General features: G+C 37.2%; 2 protein-coding genes and 1 long non-coding RNA gene across 5 annotated transcripts in view; 2 read left to right on the plus strand and 1 right to left on the minus strand.

Annotated features, from left to right (window-relative positions):
• Positions 1 to 2,003, plus strand: part of specc1lb (sperm antigen with calponin homology and coiled-coil domains 1-like b) — a 29,021-nt gene extending 27,018 nt beyond the window's left edge. For all 3 annotated transcript variants that reach the window (XM_017493564.2, XM_017493563.3, XM_053687793.1), the window contains one exon: positions 526 to 2,003. In XM_017493564.2, coding sequence (XP_017349053.1) covers positions 526 to 615 — 90 coding nt within the window. In that variant the 3' untranslated portion in view covers positions 616 to 2,003. The remainder of the gene's footprint in view (positions 1 to 525) is intronic.
• A 2,120-nt stretch (positions 2,004 to 4,123) lies between these two features.
• On the plus strand, positions 4,124 to 17,076 carry adora2ab (adenosine A2a receptor b). The gene is made up of 3 exons (XM_017491849.3): positions 4,124 to 4,519; positions 7,858 to 8,463; positions 14,223 to 17,076. The coding sequence occupies exons 2-3, from the start codon at positions 8,138 to 8,140 to the stop codon at positions 15,154 to 15,156; spliced, it is 1,260 nt and encodes a 419-aa protein (XP_017347338.1). The 5' UTR covers positions 4,124 to 4,519; positions 7,858 to 8,137; the 3' UTR covers positions 15,157 to 17,076.
• A 9,009-nt stretch (positions 17,077 to 26,085) lies between these two features.
• Positions 26,086 to 27,417, minus strand: LOC108278453 (uncharacterized). Its single transcript, XR_006984056.2, has 3 exons — positions 27,358 to 27,417; positions 26,641 to 26,764; positions 26,086 to 26,464 (listed from the first exon to the last, which is right to left on the minus strand). It is a non-coding gene; the product is annotated as an uncharacterized LOC108278453 (long non-coding RNA).
• Positions 27,418 to 27,422: the final 5 nt, after the last annotated feature.

Genomic DNA, 27,422 nt, shown 5'->3' on the forward strand with positions numbered 1-27,422 from the left:
ATTTAGAGGTTATACAAATTTGATCCTCTTAGACCATGTTTGGAGATAAGAACAAGCCCAGATTCTAATTTCAGTTTAAATAATTTAGTTTTTCCTGAAAGATATGATTTGAATTCGCTTCATATGAGATCATGTTCGGGAGACTGCATAGTCAGGGAGAAATGGAAAAACATGGGATCATTTAAAATGGAGTGAATGAGTAGGACTGCTTGACGACTTAATTTTCATGTGGCTTTGTTTTGATTGTATTCCACTGATGGTGACTAGTGGCTGAATATGTCATTGCGAAGGTGATTACTGGATACAGTCGTGATGTACTTTGAAGTTTTGATTGTTGAACAAAAAAAAAAGTTGAATTATAATTTTTTTTTAAATAACTTTTAAATAATATACTATATTAAAGTGCAGACACTTAAACCAACATCCCCAAAACTTTCACTTAAGTGTCTTTTGAACTTCTACCACTGCAATTTTTGTATTAATTCTCTCTCTCTCTCTCTCTCTCTCTCTCTCTCTCTCTCTCAGGACATCAGTGAGATGGTCCACACAGAGAGACCTGATTGGCAGAGTGTGATGACGTACGTCACCTCCATCTATAAGTATTTTGAGACCTGACTCAGAGCCATCTCTCTCTCTCTCTATGTTCCATAGACACCTTGTCACACTCGAGCTGAAGGACTGCTTTTACAGTCACAGCTATGCAGGTCTACTCGTTATCACTCATTATAAGCTACTGTTCCTCTTTAATCAGGCAGCGTGTGTAGCTTCTTTATTTAATGGCAGGCCATAATTATTATTATTATTATTATTATTATTATTATTATTATTATAATCAGCCATAATGTGTGCTGATTAAACGCCTAACAGCCGAGTGGTATTTTAACGAGTCCCTCACCTTCTCCGTCTCAGCTTTTGTGTGTTAATGTGAAGGAGTTTCAGGTGAGAAGGACTGGAAAGACTGAAACTCAGAGCTGTTTTATGCTTTTCTTCAAGCTCCACTGATGATCACTCGCTCATGGTTCCTAAGATGTGCTGAATTCATTATTCTGGAGATGACACGGCCAGGTTCTCCATCAGGTTCCTCTTACAGCGTGAAAAGTACATGATAGGATTGTATGCTCAAGTAAAATGTGAATTCGCTCCACACACGCAAGAGTTTTAAGCGATTAAGCTCAAATATCTGCTCGCTCTGACGTTGTCACTGCACTGCGTTAAATACTGTATTATAAAGAAATCATTTCTAACCGGTTTGTGTTTTGCAGTATGAAATATATTTGAATTAATGAAGAGATTTATTGCGTTTGTTAACACCCACACATAGTGTTTTTTTATTGTATATTAAAGAATTTGAAGTGCATTTATTTTAATTTTTTTCCTGACATTTCAGTTATCTTAAAAACAAGAAACTAAATAAAAAGGCACAATCAATACTTTATTCCTTAAGAGAGTGCCTTGAGTGAAAGCTGGTGTTTTTTTAAAAAAAATTTTTTTTAAATTTTTTCACCCCAAAAGCTGCTGTCATGTTAAAACGTCGTCCTGTTTCACCACAAATCCTCTTACAGGATCAGCTGCTGTTTGGACCAACATTGTTGAATTGGCCAGTTAAACAGCTGCTGAAAAGGAATGTAAAATAAAATACATTTATTTTATTTTCTGAAATAATTTTATTCAAAAAGTCAAGTTTTCACAGATGTTTATGTACATGTCAGAATTTTAATTTCTTGTGGTGGATGTTGTTTAGATTGTGTTGTGTAAACTTTTTATTATTGTTTTTTTTAATCCTCAATTCACTCGTCCTTTCAAATCAAGGAGCTTCTGCTAAGTATCAACTTGACCAAGTTTTGATCTGCATTTCATAAGTAAGGATGCTGTGGATGTTTTATTTGCTTTGTCATCTGTTTCATTTACAGTATTTCTATGTGAACATCTTGTTAAAAATATTTTTTTTAATTAAACATTCCTGGAAGTCTGAGTCTAATACCAATAAATCATTACTCTGACCATCAGTGGCTCCATTGTTAATGGTCCTGAGTGAGAGCAGGGCTACACCACCCGATGACACCGCACACACACACACACACACACACACATTAACTAGGTTGTGTAAGTGAAACCAAGGACGCAAACAAGTAAAACATGAGCTCATCCCCTACATAAGCAAGTGACGTTTTCTTGCTGAACCGTATTTAAGTCAAACCCGAAGGGTAAAATCTTATTAATAGCTGAACTGTGGTGACGTCACAGGTTTTATTTAATAAGGAAGCCATATTTCACTTGTTTGTGGCTCTCGATGGCGCTCTGCTGTGTCACCAATGTCCTATTTACTTTCATTCATTTTAAAATCTACAGTCACACTGTCTAACACAAATTAGATTTAGCTGGTTTGTGCTGTAAAAATGATCCTTTATAGCAGTTTTGTTTTGAAATATTACAACGGTATGTATATTAATGTCAGTTGTAAGTTACATTTGTAATATGTAACATCTTGATGATTAAAAGGACACAAGCTAATTTTGTACATCAAAGCATCACAGAAGAATGATGATAATTTGGTTTAATTGTTGGTTTGAGTGTAATGCACTGTGACGTCACTCTTGGCTATAGACTTAAGCTGAAATATATTGATTTATATTAAAAAACTAAACCAGCACATATCAGTCCATACAGGAGTTCGAGGAGTTTTTTTGTGATTGGTGCGGCCAAAAAATGCTTGATTTTTGCTTGATTGTGATGAGAGTTTGTACTTTTTTTTTTTCTTTACTGAAAAGTACTTGAATTGGTAAAATTGCAGTTGCTCGAAATTGTTTTGCACAGTCTTTTGCAGTGATGTTTGCGGGTAAATGAGACCTTAGCTGTACTCATGTTCGACACATGTGAATCAAACGATGATTCGGTTGAATATGCACTGTGATGACATCACATGGTGCGTTGTGATGTCACATGACACGTCTTGGCCCAAATCTGTGCTAAATCTGAAAAACTGCAAGCTCCTGCGAATATTGTGGAGTTTCCTTGATTTTGCATTAATTTCTGTGCTTGCAAAATCTTGGAGGGACTTACATAATACCTATTTTTACAATTTAATTAATTTGTGTTTTTACCCAAAGTGCCTTGGTGGTGCAGTTTCGTTCCCTGGAGAATAAACACTGTAAAGGTCCATATATTAAAATTAGTATTTAAGAATGAAAAATGAAACTTAAAACTATATACACTAACGCTACAATGCATTTGGAGAAATTAAATATTAGGCTACATTATAAATGTAGGCTATGTGAAGAAAAAATAATGTTTAAACCGTGCAAAGTATTCTTAAACAAGTAATAACATTATGTATAGCTCTAAAAAAAAACTAAACCAAAGCAGCAACTAAAAAAAACTTACCAAATTAAACAATAGTTCTGAAAATGATGTTTATAACTACTGGTTAATGTTTCTTGGGGAAAGTGATTCATCAAAACCTTTGCAAACTCATCCGAAAACGTGTTCAGTTGCGGTTCTGCATGCTCACAATACACATCCCTCCCACTGCTCTCGTTTTATATACCGCAGCTCTCAGTATCGACTCTCTATCGGTTCAGTATCGGCTCATTATCGAGAGGATGATTAACCAGCGGTAAACCGCACGTTCCGATATAGGACAGTACGATCTTAATCACTGATGATGGACTGTAAGGTGGCCGTGATAAAGATCTATGAGGTCTTTCGGTTCCACGATGCGATCAATAAACAGAAGCAAGTCGTGAGGCTCGACACTAATGCAGGCAGAGTTACGTGCCAAACCGCAGGCTGTTAAAACAGGAAATGTCAGAGTTACAGCCTCGAGGCAAAGCAGTTGTACTCTAAAAACGCGTACAGTCTCATGCAGTAGTCCATGATGCAGAGCGGTAAGAGTGGCCACTACACTACACTACACGGTGCGCCCTGCGGCTGCGCCCCAAACCGCGCACTACTGCGCCAATTATTCTGCTGTCATCTGAGTTTAAACAAAGGCAAACCGGTTACGAGTTATTGCTAATGATTCCCACAGTCCCACTTCTTATGTGTTTTAATGTTTGTCAGCTTTTTTTGTTTTCTTTTTTTAAAAATATTAATTAAACAAGCATGTGGAAAAAGTGCGTCTGAAGAAGAATGTGTGGTTTGAATACAAGTGGCACAAACTACAGTTTTGACATTATATAGCTTACAGTGGGTTAGTATGCGGTTTGGAACACAGCTCTGAAATACAGCTTCTGAAATACGCGCACAAAAGCGCAAGCGCAAGCGCAAGCGCACACACGTACGCACGCACATACAGAGCCTCGCGCGCACGTAGAAGTTCACACTACACCCTAGCCGGGAGGAGATCTCTGTATGAAACTGATGTAACGCATCGTTATGGATTTATACACACTGTGGATGTTGGATGAACTTTAACAGGTTTTTTTTTATCCCCCGATTCTTTTTTTTTTTTTTTTTTTTTTTTTTTTTTAAACTGGAGAGAACTCCGAGTTTCTTCTCCACCCAGGTTGTGAACACGGAGGTGAGTAAGTTAGTGTGTTTATGACTCAATGCGTTCATGTTGCCTTTCCCCCCCATCAGGTTTAATCAGAGAGTTATCGTCTAATTTCTGTCTGTGTGATGATTCTGGAGGGTCATCAAGAAAAAAAGAAGTGTGTTCAGGCGTTCAGTGTGTTTCAGTGTTCAACTGGTGAAGTGAACTTGATCTATAATAGAGAAAAGAAGCTATTTTAATTCTAACTAGACTTACATATAGGTAGACCTCTTCATTTGTGATGGGTTCTTATAATAATAATAATAATAATAATAATAATAATAATAATAATAATACACTGCTCAGGGATAAAATCATAATACCTTTTTTTCCCCACCTCATTTAAAGGTCAGAAGCTGTTCACCAAGTAAAATAAAAACACTGAAGGTATAAATGACCCCCCTGTGAGATCCCACCTCACTGTCCAGCTATAGTGTAGATTGGTACCACTTTTTGAGTCAACGACAAGAAGGATAAAGGCATGCCAGGAGAACCAGAGAGGTTATGAGAGACGAGTCATGAAGACAGACTGTTGGGGAGTTTAAGAGCTAAGGGGCCGATTGCTGAGACCGCAAATGTCAGACAGATGGATGCTGAGCAACAGAAAAAGGTTCTTTAGAGCACAGGTTCTCAAACGTTATGCAGCCGGAAATGAAAAGAATTTCCAGGAGCTCCCTTGGGACCACAGCACAGAATGAATTTTAAAAACGACATAAAATCTCAATAAAAAATGATAAAATGTATCATCATGTGAACGTATTCAAGCCACTAGTTACCATCGTTTTTTCAGTCCTGAACATTCCACTCATCCCAGTGTAGATTTAAAAATACTGGTTATTATATTAACATCACTTCCTGGTTTTTCTTTTCGTCCAAACTTCTCCTTCAAGCTTTTCAAGAGAATTTCGAATCTGGGTTAATCTCAGAATTGGCTTGAGTGCAGAATTTCAGAGTTGAGCTGAAAATTAGAAGTCAGATGAGGTTCTCAGTGTTGTTGTTGTTGTGTGTGTATGTGTGTGTGTGACTCAGAAATACCACTACTGTCATCATGTCAATTGTTTTATATCTCTTGCGGTTATTTTGATTGACAGATCTGTGCAGTGGTGCTTCCTTAATAGATGTTCACTCACTTATCAGAACTGAACAGAAAGAAAAAACTCATCTACTGACCAGTTTAAGAGAAATGATGCATCTCCAGTCTACACTGTCAGTCAAAAGTCAGTGAATACGTGTCCCTCGTAAAAATATAGTGCACTTTAATGTATTTTTAATTTGCACTTACCTAATGTGAGTGCATTAAGTACATACAGTATAGTGTAATAAATGTATACAGAAATGTTCCTGCTTTATATATTCATAAGCTCTTTTTTTTTTTTTTTACATACTTTTGCTGGTTAAACAAGTTCCTGGCTTGTTATTTCAGGAGTCTTGTCAGGAAAACACATTTAAAGTACCGCACAATTAAATCAACTCATTTGAATTCAATATTACTCCTATCTCATTTTTTGATCAATAGACATTGTGATAAAGCAGCTTTAGAGAAATCCGGATGTGGCTTTTGATATCTAATGAATAAGCTAGTGATAACAGGTGTAGAAGAGTACAGATAAACAGTATTAAGTGTGTTGAGATGTTCAGTACGAGCAGAGTGTGAGAGTCCTGGGATTAGTGCAGGACAGGCTTCTTACAGCAGTTCTCATGTACATATCAACAATGTCCAGGTGAGATTATCCACTGACGCAACGGTGAGACTTAAATATAAACAGTCTTTTTATTAAGTAAATAGAAAGTTAAAATACAAGTGGTTAAAATCTGTTCTCAATTCCACTACGTGTGCAATTGTTTGATAAATACTTGCTCGAAACTTATTGCAGATTGCATACTGATTTCACCCTGGACCTAATATGTATAGCCCTGAATATTTATTATACCAGAAGTATGTTTTGTTTTATAACACTGTTACTACTAGGTCTAAAAGTAAACTAATAAGTTATCATGCACATTATGCACTTCTCTTTAAGTGTACTTTTGCAGGGTAAAGAACTTTTTTAAGACCTTTATTACCGAGCTCATTTGTTCGAAAGACATGTAGGAGCATGTCTAAGTGGAAAAAGAGAAAAGTGTGTAAAGATGTAGATCTTTATTGAAAAAAGGTGCAAGATGTTGAGCTCTAATTACACTCTTGTGTATGGGACACTTAATCCTTTCCCCATCTTTGACTGTATAGCTACAGAAATGTCTGGATTAATAATAGAGCAGTTTTAGCATCATTTAACATTAGGATCTTAAAGAGCTTTCTGTCCATCACTGCTTAAATTCGCACATTAAGCCTGAATATTTTCCTGTATTTTAGATATTTTTCTGTAACAGTTTGTTTAATGTGTCAAACTAGCACCCAGTAAACTGTAATAAAGAAGCAAAAACTCCAGGTCTGTGTGCTAATCTTTATTTGAAGTGGTATAATGGTTTCCACTCATGTCGTTTCAGAAGAATAAATTGACACTATAATGTTTGGAAGTCCCCTTTCGAAAAACTCATTCGACTCTAACGTGTGCACACTGCTCTGTCAGGAAACTAAAAGCTTGCAAACGGCTCAACAGTCAACACAAATGTTTGTGTGCCAAAAATAGTGTGAAATGAAAGAGATGTGATCTTAATCTAGCTTTTTTGTGACTGATTCGGTTACCTTTTTTTTTTTTGGAAAGCTAAAAACAGATTTAAAATGACTTCACTGGAGTCAAAGCACAGTGACAAACCTATCAGCATTTCTATTTGTTTTTCTCTTTTTTTCTTCTTTTAAAAATGTTTTTTTTTTTTATGCCTGGAACAGATAAAGGGCATTTTCATCACAGCATGTCTCTGCGAGATTGAGGCAGGGTTCTGAAATCAAAGGGAGGAAAGCACAAATAAGATATCAGAGGACATCGGCTATTTGTTTTGAGGACATAATCGAGTAACAGGAACAACGGTGTATTGTGTAATTTAATGATTTATGGTGTGAGGAGAAAGCCTGAGTCATTTCGAATGTTCAAGTCAGCAATGACAAACGTATTCATGTGAATGTGAGCATAAAAGAATCATTTTTTGCATTGCTAAGCCAATAATAGCACGATTGCCGCAGGGGTCAAATGCTCACTTCCTGGTCTTATGATGAACTGTAGATATTTAAAAAAAAATATTTGTGTCTTAAAATACACCCGTATTGTTGGCCTTTAGGATGGTCTGGATTGGGATGGTGGGAAAATGACCTTCTGTTTCAGAGAATCATTGCTTTTTTGACCCTTGGAGTAAGGCTGATCTTCCAGATGTGATTGTTCTGTCTGCAGGGTTTAGTGACCTTCACTTGAAGCGTCTGTTTCTCGACGTCAGTCTGGGAGAAAAAAAAGGAACAGGAAGGTTTGAAAACAAGAGCAAAGATCACGTCAGGAGGACTAGCAACATTGGTGTAAAGGAAACAACATGTATAGTATAGGGAGGGAGGGTTGAAGTCTCTTCAACCCTTCTACTCAGACTGTCCTCATCCTTGAGCCTGGAGCTCCGTGGCCCAGTAATGAGTGCCACTGCGAGCTTTCAGTCCCACACCACACCCGCCGTAAAGCAGCCGGCATGGTGAGCAGCGCCTTCTACATTAGCCTGGAGCTGCTGATTGCTGCGCTGGCCGTGGCTGGAAACGTGCTGGTGTGCTGGGCTGTCAGCCTCAACAGCAATCTCCAGAGCATCACCAACTACTTCGTGGTGTCCCTGGCGTTGGCCGATGTGGCCGTGGGCCTCCTCGCCATCCCCTTCGCCATTGTTATCAGCACAGGCTTTTGCAGCCACTTCCACGGCTGCCTGTTCATTGCCTGCTTCGTCCTCGTGCTCACGCAGAGTTCCATCTTCAGCTTGCTGGCCATCGCAGTCGACCGCTACATCGCCATCAAGATCCCGCTCAGGTGAGATTCTTGTTGCTTCCTCTTGACATGGCACTGAAGTTGCAGTTATATTACTTTATAAATTTGTAACACAAGACACTCATCAGGTAATCACAAAACAACATTATTTTCTTGTAGGCGCATGGTGGCTTAGTTAGCACGTTTGCCTCACACCTCCAGGGTTGGGGGTTCGATTCCCACTGTGGGAGTGTGCCGAGTTTGCATGTTCTCCCCGTGCTGTGGGGGTTTCCTCCCCCAGTACAAAGAAATGCATGGTAGGCTGATTGGTGGGTATGAATGGGTGTGTGAGTGTGTATGTGATTGTGCCCTGCGATGGATTGGCACCCTGTCCAGGGTGTACCCCGCCTTATGCCCGATGCTCCCTGGGATAGGCTCCAGGTTCCCCGTGACCCTGAAAAGGATTAAGCGGTATAAAAGATGGATGGATTTTTCTGTCTACGAAAATATAGAAAAAATTTTTATTAAATAATGGCCTAAAAGTGGAGACTGTTAGCTTTAATTCAAGGGTAATTACAACCAAATTTGGTGAATGGTGTAGGAATTACAGCACTTTGTAATTGTGGTTTCTTCCCATTTTTTGTTTAAGGGACGAAAAGTAATTGTAAAATTGGCTGCTTAGCTGTTGTTTGTTTTTAAATATGTGTCCTTTATTTCTTCATTATTTCAAGTAACTTACAAGTAAAGCAGATAAAAGGTCTAAAGTTGATTTCAAGTGTGACATCTGTTGCTGTTAACTCTCAATATAAAGTCCAAAGAGTTGCCAGTGAAGCACGCAATCTTTAGAAAACATTAGATGTGGCCAAATCAACTATTTGGTACATTCTTTAAAAGAACAAGTGCACAGGTGAGCTCAGGAACACCAAAAGGCACGTAAGACCACAGAAATCTGGTGGATGACAGAAGAATTCTTTCAGAAAACCTCGTCACAATAATTGGCCTGATCAAGAACATGTTCTACAAGCAAGGCCCTAGCCGTGATTTAATTCGATTCAGATCACGATATTGCATTCACGTTTTGATACAATTAGATTCACAGAAAATCGGTTTGAAAAAAGTTTGAATGAAGAAAAATTATGACTGCAAAGACTGCTTTCTATTGCTGTATAATAAACTATCTTTAAAAAAGTAAATGCATAAATTCTTTCAGATGTTTTAATTGAATAAACAAGGTGTCTGACCTGGGGACTTTGAAAATGTTCGAAAAATAATGAGCTCTGTAGCAGAAGTAGAGCTCCAAAGTCGGCTAAAATGGCCGTTTTCCAGGGCTTTTTTTTCCGGGCACCATGGATCACAGAGTTACGGGCTGGTGTTGTTGGAAAACTTCTGAAGAGTTCCTTTAAATGCTTATAATATGGTCATGTAACTGTATAATGTATAATGCGTGTTTGTCATTGCAGTCCATTGTTGAAATGTGCTTATGGTTTAAGTCTATGGGTTGTGCAGACTGACACCTTTGCTGTTCAAACAGTGCAATTGCATTACATGCCTAAGTAATAGAATGCTGATATTGTATATTTCCACAATGCACATCGTCACATTTTTGCATTGTGATGCATCATGTCACAATGTGTTTTTACACCCCTAGCTGCCAACAGAACTGGTTCCCTTGTATTTATTGATGACGTGACTGCTGACAAAAGCAGCAGGATGAATTCTGAAGGGCTGTTATCTGCTCAGATTTAGTCAAATACTTCCAAAGCCATTGGACGGCACTTCACAGTGCAGATGGAAAAGCATATTTCCATCTTGACCAGAAGCATATTTTGAAAGCAACCCAAGACTTTTTTAAGGTAAAGAAGTGGAATGTTCTGTAATGGAGAAGTCAGTCACCTGGCCTGAATCCAACTGAGTAATGTATTTCGCTTGCTGAAGGCAAAACACAAAAAGAACAAGCAGGAACTGAAGACAGCTGCAGTAAAGGCCTAGCAGAGCATCACCAGGAAAGAAACCTGGTGTCTGGTGATGTTTATGGCTTCCAGACTTCAGACTGCAAAGGATTTGCAACCAAGTATTAAAAATGGCGATTTAATTTATGATTAGATGTTTGTCCAATTACTTTTGGTCGCTTAAAACTATCACATTTAAATAGCTCTTTAAGAACTTAGTTCTTTATTTTTTTATTAGAATTTTATACATAATTAAAAAATATGTGTGGGGGGGGGAGGCACCACAAATGACATGTTTATTCTGAACCATTTCTACTTCAAGTGACACAAAAGTCTTTATCCTAAAATTTAGAAAACATGTATTTTAATAGACCTATTCGAGGTCACTAAGAGTAGAGCTTACACATTCCAATCTAGATTACATTTTTTGCTTTTTGAATATGTAAATAAAAAATTTGAGTGACATTTGTTCCGTTGTTTTGCACGTGTGTGTGTGTGTGTGTGTGTGTGTGTGTGTGTGTGTATGCAGGAACTGAGACTGACTCCATAATATCTGCTTATTGAAAATAGCTGATAAAGTACAAAAGACAAATTGTTGCTCTCATTACCTGCTTCATTTCCTATTCAAATGCTAACAGGACAACAAGATAATAACGAGATAATACATTCTGTGGTTGAGGTTTTTTTGCCCTATCACTTTGCTACTTTAGTCACCTTCATTAAATAAGGCAAATGTAATTTTATTTTTATTTTATTTTTTTTTAGACTGAAGGGAGTGGTTTTAGCCGTATATAGTGTTTATCCTTTTATCTGTGCAGTTATGTATTTACACCCACAATCACACCCACAATTAAACACTATTAAAGCTGAAATGTACAACAGCTGAGATTATACATACCGAGATTATACAGTTCTTAAACTGCCTATTGAGCATTACAGCACTAGTTTTATTTTATTTTTTTAAATGTGTAAATATTTTAGTCTGACATATTTTTATAACACGTTAATGCTGAGGACCATTCACTATTAGAAATAAAGGTTAGGTGTAGCACCTTTAAAGTTTCTTTGGTTTGTTCTTCTAGTGAAGAACCCTAGTTTTCCGTAGAGCCCTAAAACTGAGGATTTTTTGTTTCAGCGAGGGATGCAAGTAGAACCCGTTGCATAGTGAAGAGTGCAATTAAAACAAAAATTATACACATACACTACGCAATTCATCTATGTTTTAGACATTTTAAGACAGTATTTTAACATTTAACATTTTAATTTTCCCTCATTATCAGTAGAATATAGGAAGAACTTTTCATTTTCAGGCCTGTCCTGTGAAATTCATGACAAGAAAAAGATGCAGCTGGTAAACAAACTCGAGTGTTTGTTTTTGCTGGAATTTCTTATTTGTTCATGTTGTAAATGTTGCATTCTGTGTAAAAGGACTTGTGTAGTAAATGTAAATGTGTGATAAAATGCTGCATGAAGGCACACAGTCTAAACATCATCAATTAAAGCAGGAAGATGTGCTGGGCTTTGATCACGAAAGTCAGGGTTGCCAGATGTACGTTTTTTCCCCACACGTTGGGTTATTTTGGACTTTTGGATGTCAACTAGTTAAACTGAAATAAAATATGCAAACAATAAATGCATGGTTTATTACGTATGTACAGTATGTGTGTGTATTGTGGATCTGATTAAAATGTGAATTATTAGGTAAAGTGGTGCATCAGCAGAAATAATGTGTAACTACACTGGTTTTGTCACCTAGCAACCCCTGTGAAAAAAATTCTAGTAACAAATTTAGTGTCATAGCTAGGATTAAAAACTAAAAAAGTAAACATGTGGAGATTTCTTTTTTGGTTTTGAGTTGTTCCTGTGAGTGAGGAGAATCTTGAAACAAACATCCAAACAGATCACCTCCACACTGATTGGCCAGTAGTGTAAAGGGGCGGGGCAGAGTACTTGGCAGAGGTTTTGATTCTGAGGAGAGGTTGTTCGCGACTCTTAACTTCTTAAAGAAGTTCTATATAGAACCCTCTCTGGTGTAGGGTTATAAATAGAACCTTTAAGGATTACCACAGAGGAAAAATTGAAGAATCCATCCAAGTACTACATTGAACCTTTTTAAGGGGCCATCCTGTTTTGAACATATCCTGAACACTGCAGGCTTTCAGAAGCCTGAAACACGTATTGCCTGAGCAGAAAGCAGGATTAACTGCTGCTGATCTTGAGGTAATCCAGTTTCTCATGTACTAATCTGAGATATGAGATATTTGGGGTCGAGTTTTTCCTGTGAGTGAAGAGAATTTCAGTAGAAGTCAGTGCAGATTGTGCAGTTCAGGTGTTCAGGTCAAGCGTTACTGCTACAGGTGGTGTTGATTGGGTGATGTTCTGCTGGTTCTCAGGCTCTGACCTCTCTTGAATGTGTGAGTATGTCAGTTTAAATGAACCTCTGTGCTGCTCTCCTCTGAGAAGAAGATCTCAGAGTCCCCATTGAGGAACTAGATTATGTGAGCAGTTGCCAGCAGAGGCCATTTGGGAGAAGATATATGCAGCACAGCTGGCTGTTGTACATGCTGGTCAGAACGAAGGGTCCCACAATAATGGTGTGATTTTTAACAACGGTCTCTTATCTCTTGTATGTAAACACCAGTGTGTTATGGACAACCCAGGATTAGCGGGTGTAGTGGTACTACTGCACAGTAACACCTCGCTGTTGTCTTCTGTTTATCAGAAAGACAGAAAACATTACCAGACCATTCGACTTTCCCAAACTCCTGCACCATGTTGTGCACTCTTCTGTCACAAGACGAGGCGGAAAAAAACGTTCTGTTATCTGTATAATTGAATAAATAAATAAATCATTATTTTAACACTGTTTAAAATTTATTTACAACATATACAAAAGCAGAATCTGAATATACTCTATATTACTTATGTATTTTTTATAATAAACTATTGTATCATGCATTGCTAATGCTATCACAATTTATTATTCTTAAAAAAAATACATTGGGAAAATAAATAATACAATAGATATGATCATTTAAAAGTTGATAGACAGACAGACAGACAGATAGACATATAGACAAATAGATAGATACACTCTGAGCAAAAGGGTTCCTTGTTTTTTTCAGTAGTCAAGAGTTCTTAGATTTTTACTGCATTTTTTTTATTAGATCATTTGATTTTTGATTTGGTAAATTGATGAAATTGAATGAACATAATAACATAATTAACACAATTAACATAATAATTAACATCTATTTTCAGATTTAGGTTTTTAGTATATGAGTTTGCATGTTCTCCCCGTGCTTTTGGGGGTTTCCTCCGGGTACTCCGGTTCTCTCCCCAGTCCAAAGACATGTGTTGTAGGCTGATTGGAATTTCCAAATTGTCGGTAGTGTGTGATTGGCAGTGTGAATGTGTATGCGATTGTGCCCTGTAATGGGTTGGCACTCTGTCCAGGGTGTCCCCTGCCTTGTGCCCTGAGTTCCCTGGGATAGGCTCCAGGCTCCCCACGACCCTGTGTAGGATAAGTGGTACAGAAAATGGATGGATGGATGGATGGATGGATAGATGATATAAACTAAAAGCAATATATTTAACATTTTAATATTTGCAATAATTTTAGTTAATAGTTATAAATAACCTGTAGTAGTGTTGTTTTCTGAGTGTGTGTGTATGATTTTGATGTATGTTTTGGATCATTGTCCTGCTGGAACCACGGCCCATTTTAAGCTTTATTTTAATATCTGTTGATATTTGATAGAGTCCATGATGCCATGTATTCTAACAAATTGTCCTGGTCCTCTGGCAGAAAAACAGCCTGTAAACTGTAGTAGTGTTGTTTTCTGATTGTGTGTGTGTGTGTGTGTGTTTCAGATACAACAGCCTGGTGACGAATCAGAGAGCTAAAGGCATCATCTGTCTGTGCTGGATCTTGTCTGTGATCATTGGTCTGACACCGATGCTCGGCTGGCACATGAACAGCACCAACACCACCAACATCAGCAGCTCGTGTCCCCCCGGCATGACTGAGTGTCTGTTCGAGAGTGTGGTCACAATGGACTACATGGTTTACTTCAACTTCTTCGTCTGTGTCCTCCTGCCATTGGCGGCCATGTTGGTCATCTACGCTCGGATCTTCATGGCGGCTCGTCGGCAGCTCAGGCAGATGGAGCACAAGACATCATACAGCCATAGTGAGGGATCGTCCTCCTCCTCGTCGACTCGCTCGACGCTGCAGAGGGAGGTCCACGCCGCAAAGTCTCTCGCCATCATTGTCGGACTGTTCGCTATCTGCTGGCTTCCTTTACACATCATCAACTGCTTTACGTTGTTCTGTCCGAAATGCCCACGCCCATCGCTCTGGATCATGTACCTCGCCATTATTCTCTCACACGCAAACTCGGTGGTGAACCCCTTCATTTACGCTTACCGCATCCGAGATTTCAGATTGACATTTCGCAGGATTATTCAGCAGCATTTCCTCAGGAGTCGTGACAGTCTGGCCGGCAGCAACACTTCCACCAGGATTAGCGTCATTGGGTCATCCTTTATCAACATGACTAATGGGAAAGTGTCTGACCGCAGTCCTGGGAAAAATATTAAAAGCGTGAAGGAAATTCATTGTACAGAAAGAGACTGGAACTCAGCTCGAGATTGCAGCATTCCTGCCCAACTTCCTGATCAGATTAGCAATGAAATTCCTTCAGAAATCATGCTGGTGAAGGACTGCTGTGTGATCACCGATGTCAATCTGACCTCCATATCCACAAGGACAAAACACGTTGTGGAGCTCACAGAGGTCTCATGAAGCATGACGTTAGCCAAGTTAAAACAAACATATAGCCTCGTGTGAGCTACACATCCGAGGCCTGATTCTCGGTACTGTTTGGAGCCTGATAAGCCGGGGGTTACGTGTACCTACGTTTGTGTGGGAACCGGATGAACATGGCTATTAAATTGCGACACGTCTCGTGTGTCGGGTTTATCGGATGGATTTCCAAAGAGGTTTTCAGTTCTCTAACAGAAGTGATGCTCCAATGAATCCATACATAAAGCCCAAATTTATTGTCAAACACATAGTCTATTTATTTAACCATGACATTTCTAATACTTTGGGAGTTCAGACACGTTCAGCTATGCCATAGAGAGTGATTGTGGACCTTTAACGAGAGGGGAAGAACTCAGCTGTAAGACCTCGAAGAGTCATAATGTATGTTCATACTAGCAAGTGACAAGGTGACAAGTGATCAGTCATTTTCTATGTACTGTACATGGGCAACACAGAGCTGTGATTTTTCTAGTGCCTATTAGGTATGACGCAGTAAAATGACAAATCCAAACAATTGGTACTAATGATTCCGCCATTCCTCCAATCGTCTGCTCAGTGTTATTCGATGTTTCTTCACTTCCCCACTCGCAACTTTAGTTCCTTTATGCAATTAGTTCCTATTTACTGATTGACTTGCAAAAATGGAACAAACACTTTGTTTCGTCTTATCCGGTCAAATACAACTTCTCATTAAATGTGTAGGGAGAGATTATGAAGAATTATAAAGCTTGGAAGGAAGTAGCATTGTTTGTACCTCTGGCAAGAGTAGTACGAACTAATGTAAATCAAACAAACTGCAATAACATGTAAAACACACTCAAATACAACAACATGCTACAAACGACATGAGTGACTTGTCACCTGCTAGTGTGGTTAGGTAAGACTTGAGAAATGTTAGTGAGGAGACATACATGGTACGCAACGTGGTGGTGCATGAACTCGGGCACAAGAATCAAAATGAAAGAATTTTTAGGATGTTAACTAGGCAGAAGGTGGCATTTCAGGTGAAGTATTTCTCTCAAACTTAATAACTCCATTTTGTACCAGTGTGCGTGGGGTATCATCAGTTTTGTTAGTGTTGTGAGGTTTATGCAGTAAAGCTGCATTCACAGGAAGTGTTTCCATTAATTTAGGTAACAATGACACTCCACTGACCATCAGTATAATGGCCACTGTAAATATATAGTCTTGTGAAAAAATAAGTACACCCCATGAGAATTGTTGGCTTTTTTTTTGACATATTTGGACAAGCAAACGTTGATATACTTGAATAAAACATGAAAGATTATCCTTTAAAAATATTTATTCAACAGAAATATCAATAGATTTGACAATCTTCTGTGGAAAAAGTAAGTACACCCTTGGCCTCAGAAGCTAGTATTGCCCCCTTTAGAAGAAATAATTTCTTGTATGCGTTTTGCCTGGTTGTCCACCAGGCTTGCTGGAATTTTTCTCTTCCATGCAGTATTCTTCCAGTTGCAAGATGTTTGAGGGTTTTCTTGCATGTTCTGCCCGTTTCAAATCCCCACACAACATTTCAATGGGATACACATCTGGGTTTTAACTAGGCCATTCCATAACCCTCCATTTCTTCTTTTTGAGCCATTCCTTGGTGGATTTGCTAGTGTGCTTAAGGTCATTATCCTGTTAAAAGGTCCACTTTCGGTTCAACTTTTGGACAGACGGCCTCACATTATCTTTAAGCACTCTTAAAAGATATATGATGCAGAATTCATAACCCGTTATATATGTAATAAAAGTTAGGCGTCACCACAATCTTGTCTCTATGAAGTTAATGAAGCTTCCTCTACAAGTCCATACTACTGACTGTGAAACATTTAGGTTTTTTTGGTGGTTCTGAATTTTTCGAAATAAAAATTCATGTCAGTGAAAATGTCAGTGCTGTGTGAATTTGTTACAGAGATTCTACTGTGTGTAAAGAGCTCATTTTTCATTTAACTCACTCGAAAAACAAATTCTTAAAATGACTAATGTTGCATCAGGCATTCTTAGAACAACTAGAAAATGTTATGTTCAGTAAAGAAAACGCTCAATAGCAAACCATTTTATATTGGCACAATATTTACTGAAAATTAGGGTTTAGGAACACAAACATTTCCATCATGTCTAATTAGGACTATTGTGTTATTATACACAATTAAAAAAAAAAAATCAGGAACCTTATTATTGTATATTATCGCACAGTGCTGTTGAATTATGGATTCCTATTGGCCAGAAGATGTTGATTGATGATCGCCTGGTTCCTCTCAAGGTTTCTTTCTCTTAACATCTTAGGGAATTTTTCCTTGCCATCGTCGCCACCGGCTTGCTCAATTGGGATAAATTCGCACTTTTAATATCTGTATACCGTGTTTATATATTTCTGTAAAGCTGCTTTGAGACAATGTCTATTGTAAAAAGCACTATACAAATAAATTGAATTGATGACAGTACTGTAATAAACAGTGACAGTAGACATGCAATAAACAGTCAATCATAAACATTGTATTAATGAATGACAGCTTGATGCTTTAAAAATAAGTATTAATGCATTATTACACACTCACACACACACACACACATACACAGCAGTGATGATTCTGTTTAGATAGCGCCGACTGGCGCCAGTGGCTCATCCTAATGCGATACAAATCAGATGCACAGGGACGTGATGCTGCCTTTTATTGTGCCATTAGCTTCCCTTTGGCGTCATTATGCGACTCTGTGGTGGGAATGAGATGTGCGTTAAAACCATCTGCTTCATAAAATACAGTGCTTTTGCTACAGGTGAAATAAAAACACATATTCTGGAAGATGAACTACACATCTGTTGGAAAAGGTACAGTGTCTGTTAAAAAAAGGGAGCAAATAGGTGGAACAGCCGAACAGATGAAATGACTTTCCTGGAAAACTATTCACTGTTTTAAGTTATTTTGCTTCCATCAATAAAATCTTCATCTGGCCTCAAATGGATTTAGCTTTTCTCATATGGTCAGAGCTCGGCATTAAAAAATTCCCCTGCGTGTGTGTGTGTGTGGTGCAGTCTGATGTGTAGAATTAACAGTTTGTTTTTATTTGGGCATCGCCATAGTTATCTGGCAGCTGACTGGCTGATAAGGCTTTTTCAGGCATACCCATATTTTGGGCATCTGCCAGGGTAAAATGGGTCATGTTGACTGATTCATTTCCTGATTCATTTACAGATTTGTTCACAAATTTGTTCAATGTTTCATTCAACAATTCATTTACAGACACAGTACTGTGCAAAAATCTTAGGCACATGCAAAGAAATGTTGTAGAGCAAAGATGCCAAAAATAATGAAATTAAATATTTCTAATATATATATATATATATATATATATATATATATATATATATATATATATATATATATATATATATATATATATACACTATAAAGAGCTTTAAACAATAATAAATGAAAAAAAAGTCAATATTCAGTGTGACAACGCTTTGCTGAAAAAAAAACCAAAGTAGTCTCAGGCACAATGTGTGCAGTTTTTTTTGAGGAAATTAGCATCTTGCAGAACCAGTTCTTCTGGAGACTTTGACTGTCGCACTTGTTTCTTATTTTTGCAGCAATACCCAACATCCTTCATTGTGTGTTTTGTCTGAAAAGTGGTCTCTTACGCAATATGCTGCTTTCTATACTGACATGCAAACATAATGAGATAAAAAAAAAATATTTTGAGCTAGAAAGCTAATGTTTGGAAATCTATAATGTTTTTGTACTGACTCGATAATGTAGAAGTCATAAAAGAAAAAATCTATAACAACTTTTGTACTAAAAATATAGGGTAACTAAGACTTTTGCACAGTACTGTATATTCACTGATTCCTTCACTGATTTGTTGATCTGTTCATTCACTGACTCATTTACGGATTTGTTCACAGATTTATCAACCAATTCAGTCACTGATTCATTTACCAATCCATTTACCAATCCATTTACGTTCACCAAGACATTCACGGATTCATTCACTGAATTGTCCATCCGTTTCATCATCCAATACATTAAATGATTCATTTACCAATTCCTTTATATGTTCACTAATTTGTTCACTGATTCATTTACTGATTCATTCACTAATTTATTTACCAATTTGTTCACCAATTTGTTTATCAATGCATTCACTGATTCATCTACTAGTTCATTCACTGATTTGTTCATGTATTCATGTATAGATTCCTTCACTGATTCCTCCACCGATTTGTTCACCAATTCATTCCACTTACAAATTCAATTACTGCTTTATTCACCTAGTTGTTCACTGAGTTATTGATTCATTCACTAACTCTTCACCAATTCTTTCACCAGTTTGTTTACCAATACATTTACTGATTCATTGGTCATCCTGACCATACCTTTAACACTAACAACTGTTGTTTAGTGTTATTCTATAATATGTCCACATTTGGACTTTCACACCCAGACACATTTCAGTCTTCTTCAGTATCCAGCAACTTGTTCTCTGAATCAATTAATATTTTAATTCATCCTCTGTGATCAGATACCAAATAGTTCTGGTTTTTGCTTCTATTAAAGACATTTTTGAAAGAACATAACAGATGCAAACAGTTTCAAATTCAAAGACATTTCCAACACCAAATAAAAGAAGACATTTTGGATATGAACTCCATGGTCAATAATAAAATTGAATTATTGCATTTTTTCCCACAGTTAAAGTCTGTCAGGTTTTTAAGCTCTCTTCAAGATGGGTCTGGTTTGCTGTTATGTATGTTTGCACTAGCATAGTGTGTCAGTGTCTGTGATAGTGTTACAGATTGCAGAAGGTGAACTGGAAAAACTTAGTATTGCCGTCACTGTGCTCTTGTAAAGTCTTACTTATTTTCAGACCTCAGAGCCACTTTTTGAAGAACAACTGATTTCCTATCCCAGGCATCAGGACCTTCAATCCTAACTACATCATTACTTGCTAATGTTTGGACAGAATTGGCTGAACTGTCCTAGAATGATTTCTGATTTACTCTTTTGTAGCTTGGTACATTCTTGTTTTGAGAAAAAGGGAAGTGTTAGACAGATTTTGCAATTTCGTCAGCAGGGCAAAGACTACATTACAGGGATGAAGCTCTGTGCAATGTAAGAGCCATTGTTGAATTCCATGTCTTGCAAAGAAGAATTTCATGTGCGTGATGACACAACTTGTGACACAACATAACTTAGCACAATTTGCAACTTGTAATGTGTTTGACAGCAGTGCCATTTCTGGGAAGTTAGCATAGTAATTAATGACTTCTGAATAAACTTGACCCTTTAGATCAGAGGTCAGGAACCTTTTCAGCTGGCACAGCCATAAAAGCAAAAATAAAAAAGTTATGATTTTTTTCTTTAAAGAGCCAGAGAAAAGTGAAACTTTTTTATATTTCTCTTTATTATTCTAGTTATTATCTTTACTATTATTGCATAATTAGAAAAAATAGCAATGTAATAAAGGCCATTTCACATTTAGCATGTTTTTGACTTAACAGTCTGCACTTCACCTAATAGGCCTGTAGTTAGCACTTTGACTTCATTTAACCAACTATGATAGGTTTATCAAATGGTAACTTAATACAAGATGCAGTACATAAGTGGGAGTAAAATGAACACGACTTACCATTAATGCGACCTCCAAATATGCAAATTCGTCTGACCGCTTGTACTAGAAAGAACGATACGAACGTATTTCTTGTTCTTTTAGCCATTTCACCTTTGTTAAAAAACTGAAAACAGACTGCCTATGTAATTTTCAACCGATTTATGAATTAGACTGAGAAATTACCACTTCATTCCACATTGTCCAATGAAATTTGAGCTTATTGTGCCACATTGCGATTTGTTTGTGTATACATGACAAACGGGCATCGATTATGAATTATGTACAATTTTAAAATATGTAATAAGTTGGGGTTTATTTGAAGTGACACCCTAGCTGAGTCGTGATTGTTTTTATTTCTTTTTTCCCCCCACCATTGAGCCATAGACAATCACTGAAAGAGCCATATATGGCTCAGGTTCCTGACCCCTGCGTTAGATTAAATAAGTCCATTCCTGCAATTTGCCACAATTTGCATTTTGGTATGTCAGCAATCAGCACTGGCTCTATAATTTGCTGTTATGTTTGTCTCATTTGTTTGTATACATGTCTCACACCTGCTTATGAGTTCTTTAATGTCTCTGTTGATTCCTGTCCAGTACATGATTTCTTGTAGCTGTCTCTGCTGATGATTCTATTCTGTTTCAATACTAGCCCATTCACAACACTTAACTAATCTCTGATATGATAATACAGTGGACCAGAACCTGTAAGCCATGCATTGAGCATGTTCTCAACTATATTTTGTAACTGTGCATCCTGGACAGTTGCTTCTGCTATTTCTTTTGACTTAAATTCTGACACAAGAAATGTAGTAGAACCCATGTTAACACAAAATGTCACTTCTTTTTCTACAGATTTGGCACAACTCTCTTCACCAAGTGTTTTACAAGGCATGCAAAATAAATTAAAGCCATATCATGCAATTTCATCATTAGGTGCTGAATCCTCAGTGACAACTAATTCAGATTCTTTTTTGATGATTGCTATTAGTGGACAGTTGTCCGTTTCTACAGTGACGTTGGACAAGCTGTAAATAGCCATGAAATTTCTCAAGCCCAACCACCAACCCATTTGAGCAAAGTGTTGTTTTAAGCCTTTGCCACTCACACTGTTGTTTGGCTGTCCATGCAGCTCATTTGTCTTGAGCAGTAGCTCATGCATGAAGGATGTTTCAGCAAACAAAAGTTCTAATTAAGTTAAACATCCCCATCATGCTCAATGCTATTTTCTTATCTGTTCTTGACTGCTCATGTTCAATATATCTCTTGGTCTGGTTGGATCCCTTATCCAGAGAGTCTGTCTCCAAAGAATGTGATATCATGAACACCAGACTGGCATTTGCTTATGTTGCAATACAGTCCATTCTTTCTGATGCTTTGCAGAACTTTTGTCAACCTCACAATTATATGCTCTAATTAAACTCTTTCCACACTGTAAAACTGTATAGTTCATTTAACTCAAAAAATTAAGCCAAATACACTTAAATATAACAAAAATTTAACTCAAACTTGTTATATTTTAGTGTATTTGGCTTAAAGAAATTGATTTATCAACTTAAAAATTTTGAGGTAATTAGTTTCCTCAAATTTTTTTAAGTTAAATGAACTTATCCGGTTTTACAGTGCATCCAGCTTTGTAAAATATTTGGCACCTGACATTTCACTGGTGATCTCTTCATGCTTTTGGATCTCATAGTGCTCATGTTTGATATTTTCATTGAGATCTTTTACATCCATGTGTACTCTCGATTCTCTCAAAACACATACACTATATGGTCAAAACTTTATGGACACCTGACCATCACACCCATATGTGGTTCCTCCCCAAACTGTTGCCACAAAGTTGGAAGCACACAATTGTATAGAATTTCTTTGTATGCTGTAGTATTACAGTTTCCCTTCACTGAAACTAAGAGGCCCAAACATGTTCCAACATGACAATGCCCCTGTGCACAAAGCGAGCTCCGTGAAGACATGGTTTGCCAAAGTTGGTGTGGAAGAACTGGTCTTAACCTCACTGAACACCTTTGGGATGAACTGGAACATAGACTGTGCACCAGGCCTCGTTGTCCCAACATCAGTGCCCGACCTCACTAATGCTCTTGTGGCTGAATGAGCAAATCCCCACAACCATGCACCTAGTGGAAGTCTATAGACTCTTCTATCTTTCTGATAACTTCAAGTATTGCCATTCTGTCCAGTTTCTTCTTTAAATGTGATCTGAGTGGTGCAGAAACATTTCCTGCAAGATGAACCACTAGCTGTGCATTCTCTTTCAGTCTAAATATTATATGGTGCTAAGTCCTAGGATGATTTCATTGAAGAGCCTCGTACAGTGAGTTGCAAGGATTCGGCACTCAGATAGTATTTTTTGTTGTTGTTGTTGTTGTGTTTTTTAAGGTGGTGCTTGGAAATATGATGTCATGTGACAATGACTTGTGGGAAATTAATCTTTTTTTTATATATACAAACAGCTATGAGACATTGAAAAGCCAGTAAATTAGATACATTTGTTCGATTTGTCGTGTGTATTTTTTTCTTTTTGTTGTCCTAAAATCCTTATCTAGTGAGATACTTGTTAGTGATAATGTAGCTATGGATAGTTTACAAATTCAAGGCCATCACAATGATGGTGGTAATAAAATTATAAACATGACCTTATTAGACAGCAGTAATATAGGAATTGTTCTTTAAGGGGTCAGAAAATATGAAGACTCCTTATGTAAATGTGGGTGCAGAATGAAGATTATGATGTTGTCCTTAAACAGGGATTTTATTTCTGCAGAACAATAACAAGAAGGTACGGTCGGTTGTCCAGAATAGCCTTCATGATGTGTTCTCATGGAAATGTAGAAGAGAGAAACAGCTAAAGTGAGGCTTATCTATTAACTATAATTAGGCTCCATGCTACTTGCACATTCGAAGAGCACCAGCTGTTTATATCTTCTTCTCTTTTTTTTTCTTTCTAAATGCCACCAGGCCCTGGAACAGCTGTGGAGCATTGCATACACTGGCTCCAGTTTAACTTCCAGTTCAGTCAGAAAATTCTTCTTTAAATCCCATCATCCATTACAAACCATTTGTATTTACAGTACGAGATCTTCACAAGCCAAACTGAGGGTTTTGCCATGAGTAAGACAAAGGCTCTCACATATCATCCTAATAACCAACAGTGGCTGAAGATATCCTTAAAGACTTCAAACTCCTTCATGATCCTCAGTCAGCTTTCCTTTGTAAATATGCTGTTGGTGGTATAAAAGTCAGGACTCTGTGTGTGATTTTAGGTGAAGTTTCTTCAATAAAACATCTGCTCTGAGCAGAAACTCTGCTCTCTGTGGAGCTCCGTACTGTAAACAGGAGAAACATCACATGATGTGGATTATATAAGTTACTTCAGTGCCCTCCAGTAATATTGGCATGCTTGGTAAATATGAGAAAAGAAGGCTGTGAAAATTTGTCTTTATTGTTTAACTGTTTGATCTTTTGTTTAAAATAAATCACAAAAATTCTCTGCTCTCATGGATATCAAAAAATTGCAAACACAACACAACATCAAAGAAAATCTTTGTTAAATATAGGTGTGCAACAATTATTGGCACCTTTTTAGTCAATACTTTATGCTACCTCCCTTTGCCAAGATAACAGCTCTGAGTCTTCTCCTGTAATGCCTGATGAGGTTGGAGAATACACGGCAAGGGATTTGAGACCATTCCTCCATACAGAATCTCTCCAGATCCTTCACATTTCGAGGTCCACAGTGGTGGACTCTCCTCTTCAGTTCACCCCACAGGTTTTCTATCTGTTTCAAGTCAGGGGACTGGGATGGCCATGGCAGGATTGTGCTGCTACCAGACATATTTTATTCATTTTTAAACAATTTCTTTATGATGAACATGAAGCAAGATAAATGTGAGTCCATTTGATAAGAATTGTGTAATCTTTCTTTTTAGAAGAATGTGATTATATATATTCAAGTAAATATTATTATTATTATTATTATTATTATTATTATTATTAAGAAGAAGAAGAAGAAGAAGAAGAAAAAGAAGAATTAAGAATGTAGGTGTGTATGTGAGTATGTGAGTGAGTGAGTGTGCAAAAGTGGATTTAATAAAGTCAGACAGATTTTTATTCTCACTGTTATTGGAATGTTATTGGACAGTGACAGCTCCATCCTTTAATGAGAGATATTGTCCTTAAGGATTTCGTGCTGTGCTCTGGATTCCCTCCACTGAGGTCTTTATTGGGGTGTGAGTCAGAGTCAGAGCAAGTCACACATCAGTGTTTACTGACACCTTCATTCAGCTACTGAAATGAGATTCGGAGATGTTTTCTGAGATTTACAGCAACATCAACTCACTTGTGTTTCTCTCTCCAGTCGAGCACAGCGGGTGAAATTCCTCAAATGTCTAAAGCTTCACTTTCTCAAGGTCAGTTTCGAGATCCGTGTTGAATAAACTCATCTGCTGTTTCCTGGTGGCTACCGAGTTGTTAAAAACACAATACACTTTAACTTTAATGACTGATTCTTTAAAGGTGCAGTTTGCTTTAGAAAAACTCAACATCCAAAATGTTCCACTTATTGTGATTGTAGTTGGACGAGATGTGCTGTGCATGAAGTTTGCTTTTTGAAGTGAAGTTTGTCACCTAAAAACTTATCTATAAAACAACCAAATGAATCATGATATCCCTGCTTCACTAGGACATCATTAAGCTCTGTAATCTCATAAAAAAAAATAGCTATCATAGTGTGCAATGTATGTACAAAACTTTTTTAAAAGTGGAACCTCATCATCAACCACATCACTTCCTGCTTTCTGCTACAATTCAGCTTAAACTTTTGGAAGTTAAACTAGGTGGCAGTCCCTGAGGGGCGAGAGAATGGAGTGATGCCAAACTACTCAAGAAAAATATGATTCTGGATGTCCAAGATGGTGGTGTCTATAAATAAGGTTCCAGTGTCGAGCTACAGTACACAGTGAAGTTTAGTTCATCTTTTTAGATGACAAGATATCCCACTGAAGTGTGACATCACTGTAGATCTGAGGCTAAAAAGTTTTTTGGATGACACAGTCTTCCATTAAAGGAGGAAAATCAAAGCAATCACACAGAACACGTCTCTGCTGATTGATGATATTTGCTGTAAAGGGGACATTGCAGACATTGAATTTTTCTCCTTTTCTCCTATATTTCAGCAAGGTTTCAGTTAAAGACATTTTTGTTGAGGATTTAATAATGTTTATTGTGAGATTATTAAGGACAAAGGATAAATAATCAATTCCAGGGTTGTGTGAAGTGGCCCGATGCGAGGCGGAGATACTGTTACCTCCCCGAGGTTGATTGTTTCCCTAAAACAGGATGTTCCTCTTATACAGTGATTTGCCAATGATTACATGCTTGTATAAAGAATCATCATGCATTTTGTCCATCTGTAGTTATATTTTATGTTGTGAAACGACATCCACAAAACAAGTTATTTCCCGGTATCATTTACATTATAGCAACTATAATCAGTTGTAATCTCACCAGTGTCTTTCTTTCCTCTCTCTTGAAGTTAATACAACAAATTTTTTTTAGCTTGTCCTGTGTCCTGAGTAACTGGAAACTCCTTTGTCCTGAATACTTTCCCATATCAGAAAACTTCTGAGTGTTACAAAGCGCTGACACTGCGGAAAAATAATACAAAATATTAAATAAACATGTCCGTACAAATACCTGCGATCACATGCACATACATTATTTTATCTGTTTATGTGGAGCATCCTCCATATAAGTTCATGGATAAGCTGTTACTATAGAAACAATAAAGCGTTGGTAGCACTACTGTCAGATCTGCTCTCACTCTTTCACTCATTTTCAGTAAGTGCTTGATCCTGGTCTGGGTTGCTGTGGATGTGGAGCCTTGTGGGAGAATGTGGGAGAATGTGGAGGAAATACACGTGAACATAATCCCGCATTTCAGGCTTCTGAAAAAAATATCTGACTCCATTAGCTGGAACAACAATAATTGCAGCAGCAGCAGCAAGAACAACAACAACAACAACAACAATTTTCTTTACAGAACAGAAAGTTTCATTTTTAATTTGATTTTCAAAAAGTGACATTGTAATATAATACAACATAATATAACTATAAAGTAATCTTTAACACTAGCTATAGAAATGTACTGTGTAGTCTGTAATTAATTCAAACTTTTTTAAAAATTGTTTGAGCTCCAAACTGCAGCAAATTGGATTTGAAAAAAAAATAATGAATCAACTTTTTCAGTGTTATTTTTTAAAAATCATTTTATATAAATATATGAAATAAAACATAAAATAATCACATATCTTTTAAGCACATAATCTCTTTGTGATGCTTAAATAGATAAATAATCAACCAATTAATCAAGAAATTAATTATTCAACCAATTAAGCTAATGAACCAATTAAGGTGATTGTGTGATTTTATCTAAGGTTCTAACAGAAATTCTAACAGAAAAGGCGACATTTTGACCGAAAACTTTTAGTTCACATTTACATCTAATATTAAATCATTTAGGATTAAAGCATGTTAGCACATCATTTCTGCCCTCTGCTGCGGATAAAACCATAAAACCGCTCCAACTTTTCACTTCAACTCCCA

This window comes from Ictalurus punctatus, chromosome 18 (assembly GCF_001660625.3).
Source record: "Ictalurus punctatus breed USDA103 chromosome 18, Coco_2.0, whole genome shotgun sequence".
Taxonomy (NCBI): domain Eukaryota; kingdom Metazoa; phylum Chordata; class Actinopteri; order Siluriformes; family Ictaluridae; genus Ictalurus; species Ictalurus punctatus.

What these genes read in the sequence shown, in the direction of transcription:
- adora2ab (XM_017491849.3), top strand. Translation starts at nt 8,138, where the DNA reads ATGGTGAGCAGCGCCTTCTACATTAGCCTGGAGCTGCTGATTGCTGCG. An exon ending in GCCATCAAGATCCCGCTCAG is followed by an intron (nt 8,464 to 14,222) that starts GTGAGATTCTTG and finishes TGTGTGTTTCAG; the next exon opens with ATACAACAGCCTGGTGACGA.